Raw genomic sequence first — 12,966 nt, forward strand, 5'->3', positions numbered from 1 at the left:
CCTCGCCCGAACGTGCCATAAAAATCCGCTCAATTATCACCCGATCACACAAAACACTCGGCAATTTATAAAAATAATTTACGGCAAGGTCGTGCTCCTCTAATTTTACAGCTTCCACCATACACCCTTCGGGACCGCTATAAAGTCATTATCAAAACTGCAAGCAGAACTCCCCTTACCCGAAAGAGTGTGTACCTCCTTCGCTACCGTCGTCTCTCTCTCTCTCTCTCTCTCTCTCTCTCTCTCTCTCTCTCTCACGCCTCTTGCCGCTCCGCGGTAAGAAGGCAAGGTAATACAAGCAAGAGCCCGACGGAGGTAGAGTAAGAGAGGAGTGGGAGGCAGAGCGCAGAGTGGGAGTCCGGTGCTCGCGCGCACGCGAGAGAGCGAGGAGGAAGGAAGAGAGGAGCAGCGCAGGAGAGGGGGCAGCCCCGTCAGCGGGCAGTGAGGCCCCGGCCAGGCAGTAAGGGCCCGCAGGCCATCCAGTTCGCTTCTTCCTCGCCTACTTTTAGAAATTAGTCGCACTTCATCCGGCGAGGCGAGCCTGCACACCAAGAGACGACGAGGAGAGCCGTTCGTTGCTGCTGGCCAGTGAGTCCGTGACAGTTAGCCAGTCGATACGCGAGCACGAGGCCGAGCGGGAGACCCTCTCTCTCGTTTTCGAATACACACGTCCCCGACGTCCAGGATACCTCCAGAACGCGGCCGTTCTCCAGCTTTTAGAAATTTTTTTTCCTGGACCGAATCCTGGATGTTGGACGAGAAGAGGAGCAGTGAAGCGAAGCAGCCCAGTTGGAGAACGGAAGTGACAAGAGCGGATAGGCAGGAGATCGTTCGAATTTCGCGCCATTGCCGCGAGAGCGCTTAACGCTAGATATCACAGTGCAAGTGGCCGATGAAGCTCGTCAAGTGCTGGCGGCGCAAGTCCACGGATCACAGACCTGGATCGTGACACAAGATATCAAAATTTTTTGTTGGTTGTTTATCAGTGAATCCGGCGAATCAGTGTATTATTCTATAATAACGGCGCAGTGCGACGTTATTACCCCAGTGGTCTCGCGAGAAAGCGTGCCAAATTTGAATTCCGGGACTCGTTGCTCGATTTTCTTTCGATTCCCGACACTGCTGACTCGATTGTGGACCTGACGGACGAACTCGACCGATCGCGTTGAGACGCATCATATGCATTCGAACGCTAGCCCCGCGGTTACCCTTGTTGTTGTTGGGATATTCTGAGGTGCGAAGAAGTTCAAGAAGAAGAAGAAGAAGAAGAAGAGATCATCAACGCATCGATCGATGCTCGAAGCTTGAAGCTACGACGAGACGACGCAGTGTCCAGCTGCTCGCTGGTGGAGAATTTCGTCCCGAGGACATCAACAACACCACTCTGGATACCACGCTGCTCATATGTAAGTCCGATTATTTCCCATTTCTTATCCCGACCCCCTTTGGAAGAAAAGGTAATCTTTTGCTGGCTATTTTTCATCACTACTTTACTTCTCAATAAACCGATGTAAATAGACGGCAGAAAATTATTTTTTTTTTTATTGTTTAAACAGGAGAAACTCAATAGTTGTAAGACGTATCGCGCGTGCACACACACAGAGCGACTCGCGCGCGCGCGCATTCCTAAATGTATCCGATTGGTACCGTAAAAGAAAGTGTGTCGAGCATGAATATTATTACTAATCAAGCATTCTTGACATTTTTTCCTCTCCATCTCTCTCTCTCTCTCTCTCTCTCTCTCTCTCTCTCTCTCTCTCTCTCTCTCTCTCTCTTTCATTTCTTCCTCGGATATTCTCCAAAAGGGTATATAATAATCCGCGTAGACGACGATTTTGCCTCTCATCCGCGCAGCGCCTCGAAGACGAGTGCTTTCTTCTGCAGCCGTATTAATCGGATATATACGAGCGCGCCATCAGCGCTCCATCTGTCAGTCCTACTTTCCGTGATCTACTTTCTATCCACGAACATAAATCAAAAGCGTGGCGGCGCGAGAATCGTCGAAAAGGATGCGGCCACGCGGATGCTGTTAAGAACTATTTTTTTTTAAATATTCAAATTTCATTTAAAAAAAAATCAAGCTTCGACCACGAAAAAAACCATCGGCCGAAATTCCAGCGCGCGGGTCCGTTCGCCGAAAAGCGCGCAGACCCCCGTTATCCGCGCTCGCGCGCGCGTCCTTGCCCATTGAGAGCCGCGGGCGTAAAACGCGAAAATAAAACGGCTAAAAAAATGAAAATATAATGGAAAATATAGGCGGATAGTCATATCCGAAAAGCGCGACTTCTCCCCCACCAGACACTCATTATAGCGCGTACAGAAAACTCGCGGCAGCGGCGGCGGCGGCGGCGGCGGCGCAAGGTGGATGATATTATAGCTGCACGGAGGAGCGGAGAGAAAGGTCCCCGGAACCGCGACGCAGCAGTAGACGGAGAGAAAGAGAGTAAATCGCCGCGGGTGGGGGAGTATAGTATATGGTATATATCCGAGCGAAGCGTTATCAGCCGCGGTGGAGAGACAGAGACGGAAAGAGAAAGGGCAGAGCGAGAGGGGAAGGAAGAGAAGAAGGATAAGCGGGATAAACAGTCGACGGTAGTGGGGCGTCGCGAGAGTAGGTCAGTGTACCGCCGCGCAGTCGCCCGCGCGCGCGTGTGTGTGTGTGAATGGGCCCCGCGGCCCCTACTCTTCTTCCGACTCCGGTTCCGCGAGGAATGCCACCACCCCCCGCCACTTTTTTCTCTCGCGAGCGCTTGAGAGCTGCCGCCTCTGTTGTTCTATGCTAATTTCGAGACATTGTCTTTCTTTGCACAGTACACTTAGTAGGCTCTATTTTAACGAGTTTGCGAGGCTTCTTCCTTCCTCTTTCTCCTCGATTCTCCGCGCTCCATTTTTACAAGCGTACGCCAGCGATGCTTATCATTCGCCATAGGAGAGCGTCCTGATATCTGCCTGTCTAAAAATCCGTACGCGTATACCGGTACACACACTGACCTGGAATTCGAGCGCGCGTTTATACAGGCGGACCTTTGCCCTCGAGCGATAAATCGATCTCCCATTGATTAGGCGCGCGAGAGTCAAGTTCAGACGTGTAGCGTATAGATCGCGATTATCGGTCCACCCCCCCCCCTCCCCTCTGCCCTCCACCTCTCCTTTTATTTCCGCGGCCCGACAATTTCCCCGTCGTTCTCTCTCTCTCTCTCTCTCTCTCTCTCTCTAGACCGGCGAGTCGCACTTTCTCCGCTCGCCATCGCGCGGGACTTATCCTTCGTTGGGCTCTCGCGTCGTGCGCGCTGCTGTTCCGTTGCTCTCTCTCTCTCTCTCTCTCTCTCTCTCTCTCTCTCTCTCTCTCTCTCTCGGATGTGCTCGTGTGTAGTTTTTCGTGCTATTTGTACATGAGTTGTAGCTTATGTGCAAGAAGTCCAGGATCGTAGCCATGCCTGCCGACGTCTTTCACAGAGGACGACTGACATGGGGTTCGTTTTCTGCATGATTTTTTTATTGTTGCTTATATTTTTCAATGTACACTCTGCGATCGAAATCGAGAGTGACCCGAAAGTGAGTAATGTATAGGATAGCGGAAAGAAACTTTTGCGATGTACCGTTACGGCTTCCTTATATAAAATAAAAATAAATTACAATTACAAAACTCCGTTCGCTGACACGAATATCCTAATCTCAGGTACATCGCATACGGGTCAGCATGTTCTGTGTGTAGCCTAAAACCGTGCACGTCGATCTGTGTGTGTGTGTGTGTGTAACGGGGTCGCGATGTTTTTCTGCATAATGATCGGCCGAGAGACTCGCTCGTTTATCATTCGACCGACCGATCGCCTCTTGTGTATACACACTGTATTTGTATATGATAAATGTCGTCCGCGAGCTTCGATCCGCGGATCTTCGGGGCTTACGCAAGCTCGCGAGGGGAAATGATTTTTGCCCGCAGAGGAGTCATTAATTATCGATTTTTAGCGGATTTTAAACGGTTCACTTTCTATTTGCCGAGCGGCGTAGTTGAACGTTTCGGAGTCGAGCTCGTTCGTTTTTTAACGTTTCTCCTTAGCGCCCACCCTCACATCCAAATTGTAAATTTTCTGTTCAATCGAACACTTTCCCTTTCACCCCCTAGACGACCAATCGCCTTCATTCTCACCCAACGATCACATCAAAAATAAATGCAAGCTATACCTCTCTACAAACGAGTGTCAACAACCTCTTGCGATTTTCTAAAAAAAGCCGCCGCTCGAAAACTTTCGATTCTTCTTGAATCAGCCTCGACGCGCCAAGTGGAATTCCCGACGTTACACGCGCCGCGCCGCGACGTTTCTCGCGCTGGCATCGAACTCTCCAGCACCAGCAGCGGCGGCCGTATGACGCTGTATACTCGCTTCTGAATTTGCATGAGAATGACGCGGTCTGTGTGTAAAACGGCGTTTTGCGGTTGCACATCGAGGAAATTGGGCCGGATACGTCTCGGGCTCGAAGGGTGAAGTTGCATTGATGGAAACCGCGAGTTTTGAATACGAACGCGGGTATGTTTTATATGCAAATCCAAAAGTTTAACGTATAATTGCAGAGCGTTTTTCTTACGCGACGTTATTGAAAATTCAATAATTATACACTCCAGTGCGACATCCGCTATACGCACGAAAAAAAAAAACATTCCTTCGTACAGCTCATGCACTTACGGCAGAGGCGCTAAACACAGTCGCGCAGAACTGGAACGCGTTCCTGCCACGTACGTACAATACCGCTACCAATTTCCACCGATGTTATACATAAGCCTCTCGCAGGTCCGTGGACAGATAAAGACCCTCATTTGGCCCGCACTTGACTAATTAAACCGCACGCGCGCAAGCACTATACTCGCGCGATGGCCCCCATTAGTCCCCCCGCGCGCGAATGCATTCCTCGTCGCTCCGAAGGCAATTACCGCTCGCGACTAGCCCTCTAATCTCTGTGTACGAATGCCTCTGCCTTTCTAAATGTCTTTCTCGTTATCGTCTGCGTATGCACGGCGCAGATTCCTCCGCAGTGTATTAGGTAGACGAGGACGTCGCGGAACGAAAGTAAGATCGCGAGAGGGTTCGACGAACCGAAAATATATATTTGCGCGTTACGTGCGATTTCTCAACCCGAGCGCCGGGAAGTACGTCAAGGTTTCGAGAGATGTTGATGCTTTCGAGGCTCGAGTAAACACGTTGCGCAAGCTCCGATGGGCGGAGAGTTGCGTGAGTAGGTATACATAATGGGGTGGAATAACCAGGGATGATGATGCTCGTTGGATTTTTTCGAAACGATGGAGCGTTGAAGGCCCTTCGGAGCTTGCGCAAGAGGGTTCATCTCTTACGACGTTATCTTAAATTTGCGTACATGCAGCAGTTCGATCGGAATGAAAAGTGAAAACGCCGATTTTTATCTTCAGCCGTCGAATACAACGCTCGCGCGTGCGCTCTAATTAATCAATTAAGAAACTCGGTATGCAAATATCCGCAATTACACATCGGCTCATAAAGTTATTTCACCGACGATCCAACCCCGATCGAAAGTAGACCTCGCAAACTCGTCCGGAAGCTCGGCACAATGCACGCGCGAGAGAAGTGAATCTTGAGGAAGACTCCAAAAATAAAAAAAAAAAAGAAGCGGAGTCGCCTATACTCCTTCTCCAAAGAGCCCGCGAGGAAGTAGGTCAGTCCGACGGATCTCCCATGCTCTCGCACACACATGGCGTGCGCGCGCGCGCACATACGCGAGCGGCATTTTTCGCAACGAAAAGGAAAGCGCGCCCGTGCGCGAGCACACAGACACACACGCAGACACATGCTCGCGGAGCGTTTCGCGTGCGTGACCACAGAAAATCCCTCGGCACAGCTCGAGCCTCTCCGGCTAACGGTGCTCCGTTCCACTTTTGCAGTGACAGTCGGCCGGAGGAGAGAGACCACGTGCGCAAGCCAGGCTCTCCCACTCCTTTCTATGTGTCGGCTTCCCTACTCTCGTCGGATTTCTCGTGTGCTCTTCTGCCGTCTCTCGACGAGGTTCCTGTTTCTTCTCCTTCTTCTCCTCCTCTGCTTTTTCTTTCGTCGGCCGATCTTCTCGTTATACCTGCGCCGAGCGCAATGTTGCGAAATCGAGAGAGAGAGAGAGAGAGAGAGAGAGAGAGAGAGAGAGAGAGAGAGAGAGAGAGAGAGAGAGAAGGATGTGTAATTGAATGATCGTACACGACGAGCTTCGCGCAGTGGGGCACACGAGAATGACTTAGTTTTTTCTCTCTCTCTCTCTCTCTCTCTCTCTCTCTCTTTTCGTTTCGAGAATGGAGTACCGTTAGCTCTACGCGAGTTGGCCGATTCAAAGTTCGAAAATGTACTACGGGAAGCTGGCTCGAGATACGATCTTATTTTAATAATACCTATACGTACACATTATTCAAATGAATAGCCGTAGGTTCATCTCTCCAGCTCTAATTCTAACGCCGCGCAGGCCCGCGGGGCTATTAAATACGGGCCCACGCGATAGGAGCGTCGAGATTGCGGCTACACACATGTGGGCCCCCGTGACACTGTAACCCATCTTTCAGATACTCGAGCTTTGTATGAATTTATAAGAGGCTTTGAAAGTGTTCGCCCTTCGGGATCTTAGGTGGATTATTCAGCTCCCGACGCTTCACCGGCCCGTTAAAAAGCTTTATTGTATATACGCGAGTATAATTTACGATGACGAGAGGCTGGCCCATGGCGCGGACGTGTACTAACGCTCCGTACGGAAATCCATTCGTTACAGTATAGTTTTCAAAACCGCACTAGTCCGGCCGAACCTCGTACTGTGACCTACATACATTCGTCCTAAAAATCGACACCGAAAGGGCTGCAACGAAAAATCGAGCCTCCTCCGAATTCATCGGCGCAAGCCAGAGTAGATCAGACCGCTCTAGCCACTGATCTCATTGTCAATCGGCTGGCTACGGCACATCAGCGACGCCGGTGAGCGAACGGGCCCATACTCGTAGGCGATGTGGGCCCGTCTGCGCGAGCATACCGGCTAACGGTACTCCCCGCAAGCGAGCTGCGTCACGAGAGAGCTCTTGCCCCTCCACTTCCACCTCTTCTTCCAACCCGTTCGGCTATATACGTATACACTGACGCGCTACGTGTGGGCATTGTACATGCGCGAGGAGAGGAGAGAGTGCGCCAAGTGCTCGGAGCACGATTTTTTCGGCGCAGACCCCATGTATATACTTAGCCGATCCCATGATTCACTCAGCGCTCTGTCCGTGTACCGGTTCACAAAAAGCTAATTGGGAATTTTTCGGTGAAATTCGATTTGGCCGCTACGAGAACGAGAAAGAGAAAAAAAGTAAAAACGGAGACGCTTTGTATTTTTTCGAGTATAACGGAGAATATACGCACGAGAATGAGTAGGGGATCGGCAAGGCCGTTCCTGTGCATTGCGACATGGATTTGCGAGTGCCGTATGGCAGCGTACGATGGTCGAACGGCGTGATTCGGTTTTCCGTTAAAGAGCGCGAATCGCCGGGGAATCAATCATATACGACGCCTCGTTCTTCTTTCCCGATGCCTGTGCGCGTGTACATACACACGTCCGTCGGTTCATCGGACCATTAGTCACGCGACGATTCTCGAGCCTGGAAATGGAATCATTAATTCCAGCGTCGCGCGCCGCAGGAATACAAATTACAAATCCTGTTCCGAATTAATGTCCTAATGCTGCACACGATTATATTCCGGGTCGCCAACTCTTTTCGATCGCCTGCAAGTTCAGCCTCGAATAACCGCCTATACTTATACGTATGGTAGGAAAGAGAGGAAGGAGAAAAAAATCGCGATCGTAAAACCCGCAGCAGTAGCAGCAGCAGTGAACCATCGAGTTTCTCTCGTCGCGAGCGGAACGCGCAGCGTCATTGTTTAGTAGAGCATCCGGCACACGGAGCTGAGCAGTGGCGTCCTTTTTACCCGTTCCGTGTCATCCTAATCGGCCAACCGATTTTTGCGCCGATCTCGCGACCTTAAACCCCGACTGCGCGTCGTCCGTTTTTTTTTGGGGTCCGCTAACTCGTTGTACATCTTTTTTCTTCCCCTCCTACTCCGAGTCGCGGCTCGTTCTTTTTTTAATGCGGTAATTTGGACGGCCGAGCGTACTCGGCCGTGTAGCTGGCTAGCAGCGTGCCACTAACCCAGTTAACGGCTCGAAGCGAGTCTTTCTTCTTGGCGGCGCGGAGAAAGAGAGAGAAAGACACGCGGAAGGAGGTTCAGACTCGCAGTCGAGGATGTCATAGTCATGAGGGGGGGGCCTTTTGGTTCCTCAAAATATCTCGCGCACGCGAGCACACCGGTACTGGTCTCATTAAAGTACACGGAATTTCAAAGAGCTCATTAGACTGCACAGTCTGGCCGCCTCTCTCTCTCTCTCTCTCTCTCTCTCTCTCTCTCTCTCTCTCTCTATGCGTGTACGGCGAAATCGGTGCGTGTGCGTGTGGTTCCTCTTGAGCCAAGAGCTAGTCGTATAATCGGCGACGATTTCACTCGGTCAAAAATGCTCGAAATAGCGGTCGTGACCCCAAAAAATACCGCCTGACCTGGATTCGCATTTAATGGTTCTTTTTTGCTTTCTGTACTTGCAGGTCCTCGCGGCGCCGTTGGCGGTTGCAGCACCCCCGGCAGTAGAGTGGATCCTTGGTGGAATCCCAGTTCCTTCTGCCCCTCGGTCTCGAGCCCGGGACCTCCAAGGATCGACGAGGGGCCGCCGCTCGACAACGACGACTACCAGTTCTGCTCCCTCCAGGCCGGCAACAACAATAACAACAACAATCACAGCAACAATAATCGTCTCAGCTCGATAGCGAACCACTATCACCAGCAACATCAGCCGCATCATCAGTGCCACAACTCCGACAACGGCTGCTACAACAACGGCAACAACAACAACAACAACAATACGTCCTCGGCCGCGAGCCTCGGCTACGTTGACTCGACGCGCTCCAATGTCGTTGTCGGCTCGGACAACTCGGATCCCTACGGCCTGATAACGAGCAGCCTCCAGCAGCAGCAGCAGTCGGAGAACGCCGGCAACGCGTCCAGGGTCGAGTCGTCCCAACAGCAGCGCCAGCTGCCGCAACTTCTCTCGTCGAGCTCTCCGGCGAGCTCCTCTACCTCGGCCACGATCCCAGCCTCGCCGGACTCGCTCAACGGCATTCTATCCTCCTACGGCAGCGGCAACGGCGGTAGAATTAAGCAGGAGGACGCCGAAGACAGAGCCACGTCCTCGACGAACTTCAGCCCGTCGCTGCTCTCCTCGCTGCTCTCGACCTCGCGCATCAGCGCGCCGTCCGGCAAGAGCTACGGGCGCAGGGATAACGGCTCCAGTGACGCCTGCGCGAGCAACGGCTCGGCGGACGCCAACAGCCAGGAGAACGGTGACGCCGGCAACGTGCTGCTCGGACCGGTGAAGCTCGAGTATCCCGACGCCTCGTCGGATCCTCGAGACGAGCACGTCAAGGTCGAGTACTCGCTCACGGGCTCGCCCACCGAGCTGCTCCTCAAGCAGCGAGCAACGCCCACCGACATCACGGCTATCGATATGAAGTTTGAGACCCAGACTGGACCGCCGACGACACCCTCGCATTTGACCTCTTCCGGCGTCGAGCCGCCACACAGCAGTCAGGGTAACCAGGGTATCGTCGTGGGAGGCTCGCCCGGCGAGGTTGTAGGAGTCGACAATATGTTGCTGTCACCGTGGGGAGCCACGGGAACCGAGTTCCTCGAAGCGCACGACGCCAAGCAGACGGCGGCTGGTCTGGATGACGCCTGGGACACCCTGCTCCTCGGCTCCTCCGTCGGTATCACCGCCAACCAGTCGCTAGCCGAGCTCAAGCCGTTGCCACCGTTTACTAACTACACGGGACACCTCAGCATCAACGGGATCCCAGGACACCACTACCACACGATAGCCTCGTCGGCCCAGCGACCCGGAATGCAGTCGACCTCGCCCTCGCCATCCTCCAACCAGGAGTACTACGAGTCCTCGGTGGTGTCCTCCAGCACGCCCTGCCCGCAGGCCAGTCAGAAGCAGCAGCAGCAGCAGCAACACCAACACCAACACCATCACCACCATCACCAGCAGCAACAGCAGCAACAGCAGCAGCAGCAGCAGCAGCAGCAGCAGTTGCCGCAGTCCACCCAGCAGACGGTCGACTACAACATCGAGGATCTGGCGGAGATCATCGGATCGGCCATGGCGGACACCACGGTGCCCGGCAGTGGCAACGGTGGACCCGGCAACAACGCCGGCAACAACGGCCCCTCCTCGGATCACGACCCCGAGGTCTCCCCGCGAGATTGGATCGACATTGCCGACTGGATCGACACTGCCTGCTCGCCCAAAACCCAGGAGACCAGCTCGTCTAGCCCGTACTCGCAGATGTACGCCACCGCGGCGACGTCGACGCCGTCCAACCCGGGCCAGCAGCAGCACGGCTCGACCCTGCAGAGCCTCCTGACCCACGGCTACTCGCCGATGCTCCAGCAGAGGCTGCAGGCCTCCTGCGGCGAGACTCCCTCCTCCACCAGCCCGTACCCGCCGGTCAGTCCGCCCGGACGCGTGTCCACCTCCTGCAGTCCTGACCACCACCTCCACTCGTCGTCCTTCGTGACGCCGCAGCACACGCGGAAACGGTCGCGACCCTCCGGCGGCTCGCACAACCCGTCGAAGAAGAGCCCGGGCACCACGACAGCGACGCTCCCGTATGGCACTGAGTCCGGCCTGATCGGCGGCAAGGAGAAGCCTGTGCACAGGTGTTCCATCTGCAACCGAGGCTTCCTCAACAAGAGCAACATCAAGGTCCATCTGAGGACGCACACGGGCGAGAAGCCGTTCAGGTGCGAGGTCTGCGGCAAGGCCTTCCGCCAGAAGGCTCACCTGATCAAGCACCAGCAGATCCACAAGCGAATCGGCAGGGACTAGACGAACGCGCGGCAGCCGCGCTAAAGCGCCAACCGTAATCCTTTGATCCGTGCGGACTCGCCGAGGCCAGCGACGATCCCGTGCGGTGTCCCTCCGAGTATGGTTCTCTGACAGAGGGAGGGGGGGGAGTGACGCGCGACTCGTGCGAGAAAGCGGCATTACTGCAGCGCCCCAGACCGATGCGAGTGAGACTGCACGGCCTCGTGCCGGGGTATGAAAACCCCGGACGCCGGCTCTGACGATGATGATGATTCTGACGCGAGACGACGGAACGAGGACAGCAGCTATACCGGCCAATCGCGTCCGGGTCTCGTGAAGACTCGCGCCACGCTGGCGCCACCTAGCGTCCACGTTTTTTACTTATTACATATGTGATCACTTGGAGGAATAGCAGCAGCAGCAACAAGGAAGATGATGATGATAATGATGATGATGATACCTTCGATCTCGTTTCGCGCACCCAGTGGCGTAGCGTCGGGCCGCTTCGAAAGCGGCTGAACCTCGCGCAGTTGCGTGCAGAGCGGAGCAACCCTAAATAACGATGAACACTGCAAACGCGATCACGACCACAGCGATATTTTGAAAGAATTAAAAACTAATAACCAGGACACGTTGTTTCTCGAGATGTGTATGACGTTTGTACATGATTGACCTGCGTTAAGCTAATTGTGTAATATTTATGTTTTAAGCAACTTTTAATTCGCAAAGTATAGAGGCGCTCTATTGCCTTGACGTACCTTTTACACACGCAGAATCCTTGTTGTCACGACGGACCGCCTATGGTGCGCGGTTTTATTTTCTTAATCACTACGTTGCTATTATTTTGTACCTTTTATCCCCCTATCGCTATTGTACTACTTTTTCTCCTCTACTTCTATACTCTATTATCTTTATAAGCTCTGTCTCTTAATTTTATTGTTATTTATTCGTCACGTAAAATTGCGCTGTAATATAGTCTACTTTATCGCGATCGTCTTACTTAAGCTGTATTCTGTCTATCTATCTATTTACTGTCTTACCCTTACGCCTCTCTTTAATTAGTTAGATCTAAGCCGTTGTTGTACATTTCGTCGCATTATGCGGAATCATGAGAAAAACGAAGCGCATGCGTGTCTTTCGCAACTGAAAAGCTATATGTTATATCTGTCCTTATCTACCGATAGTTTTTTCTCATTATTCTATAATTTTGTCGGATCGCGGATTTGAGCAAAAAAAATACACACTCGCCGCCTCTGACTATTGCGTGTAATATAGGTAGATTTGTACGCACACTAAACGACCATGGGCTTTTGAGTCGGTCTTTTATTTTATAAAGAAGAAAACAAATTTTTTTACCTTTGCAGCTTATCCGGCCACTTGTCGCTGGCAAGTAGGTCGTAAATTGTAGGCCAACACATTCGGGTTTCGATCCATCGAGAGTACCTTTACACGATCGACGCATTGGGTACACGATTGTTTTTTTGGAGATAGAAACGAAATTGTTATAACGTTGTACGCGCAAAATGAAAATCGAGAAGTCTTGAATGTTAATCTATATGCGGCGGAAAAGGAGATACTTTCGCACGTTTATTGTCCGTCACTCTCGTCCGGTGTGCGTTGAATTTATTACTTTGTATAAAGCCAGAAAAGAAATAATTATTTATAAATATTGATGTTTGATTAAAAATTTGATTGTTACCGCACATCAGTGTACAATTAACCTTATTTACGACCTCCTCTCTTCTCTTCTACCCTCTCTCTCTCTCTCTGTCTCTCTCTCTCTCTCTCTCTCTCTCTCTCTCTCTCTCTCTCTCTCTCTCTCTCTCTTATACTCTTCCCTCCTTCGACGATATTATATGGTATAAGTACAGTCTTTTTCAATTGAACATCTTGTAAATATGAATAAGTCAGGTGTTTGGAATAAACTGCAGAAATACACACGATTCGACTGTCCAAGATCAACTTTTTTCAACTGCACTCTCTTACACTACAAAGAAAAAAATTGACCCGATCAAA

General features: G+C 52.0%; 1 protein-coding gene across 1 annotated transcript; it reads left to right on the plus strand.

The window, feature by feature from the left end:
• The first annotated feature begins 271 nt into the window (after window positions 1–271).
• LOC100122140 (ichor) lies at window positions 272–12,653 on the plus strand. The gene is made up of 2 exons (XM_031924432.2): window positions 272–1,406; window positions 8,633–12,653. Exon 2 carries the CDS (start codon window positions 9,589–9,591, stop codon window positions 10,969–10,971), a length of 1,383 nt encoding a protein of 460 aa, XP_031780292.1. The 5' UTR covers window positions 272–1,406; window positions 8,633–9,588; the 3' UTR covers window positions 10,972–12,653.
• The last annotated feature ends 313 nt before the right edge of the window (window positions 12,654–12,966 follow it).

This window comes from Nasonia vitripennis, chromosome 2 (assembly GCF_009193385.2).
Source record: "Nasonia vitripennis strain AsymCx chromosome 2, Nvit_psr_1.1, whole genome shotgun sequence".
NCBI classification, from domain to species: domain Eukaryota; kingdom Metazoa; phylum Arthropoda; class Insecta; order Hymenoptera; family Pteromalidae; genus Nasonia; species Nasonia vitripennis.

Excerpts from the sequence above, each read along its gene's own strand:
- LOC100122140 (XM_031924432.2), top strand. The coding sequence starts at position 9,589 with ATGAAGTTTGAGACCCAGACTGGACCGCCGACGACACCCTCGCATTTG.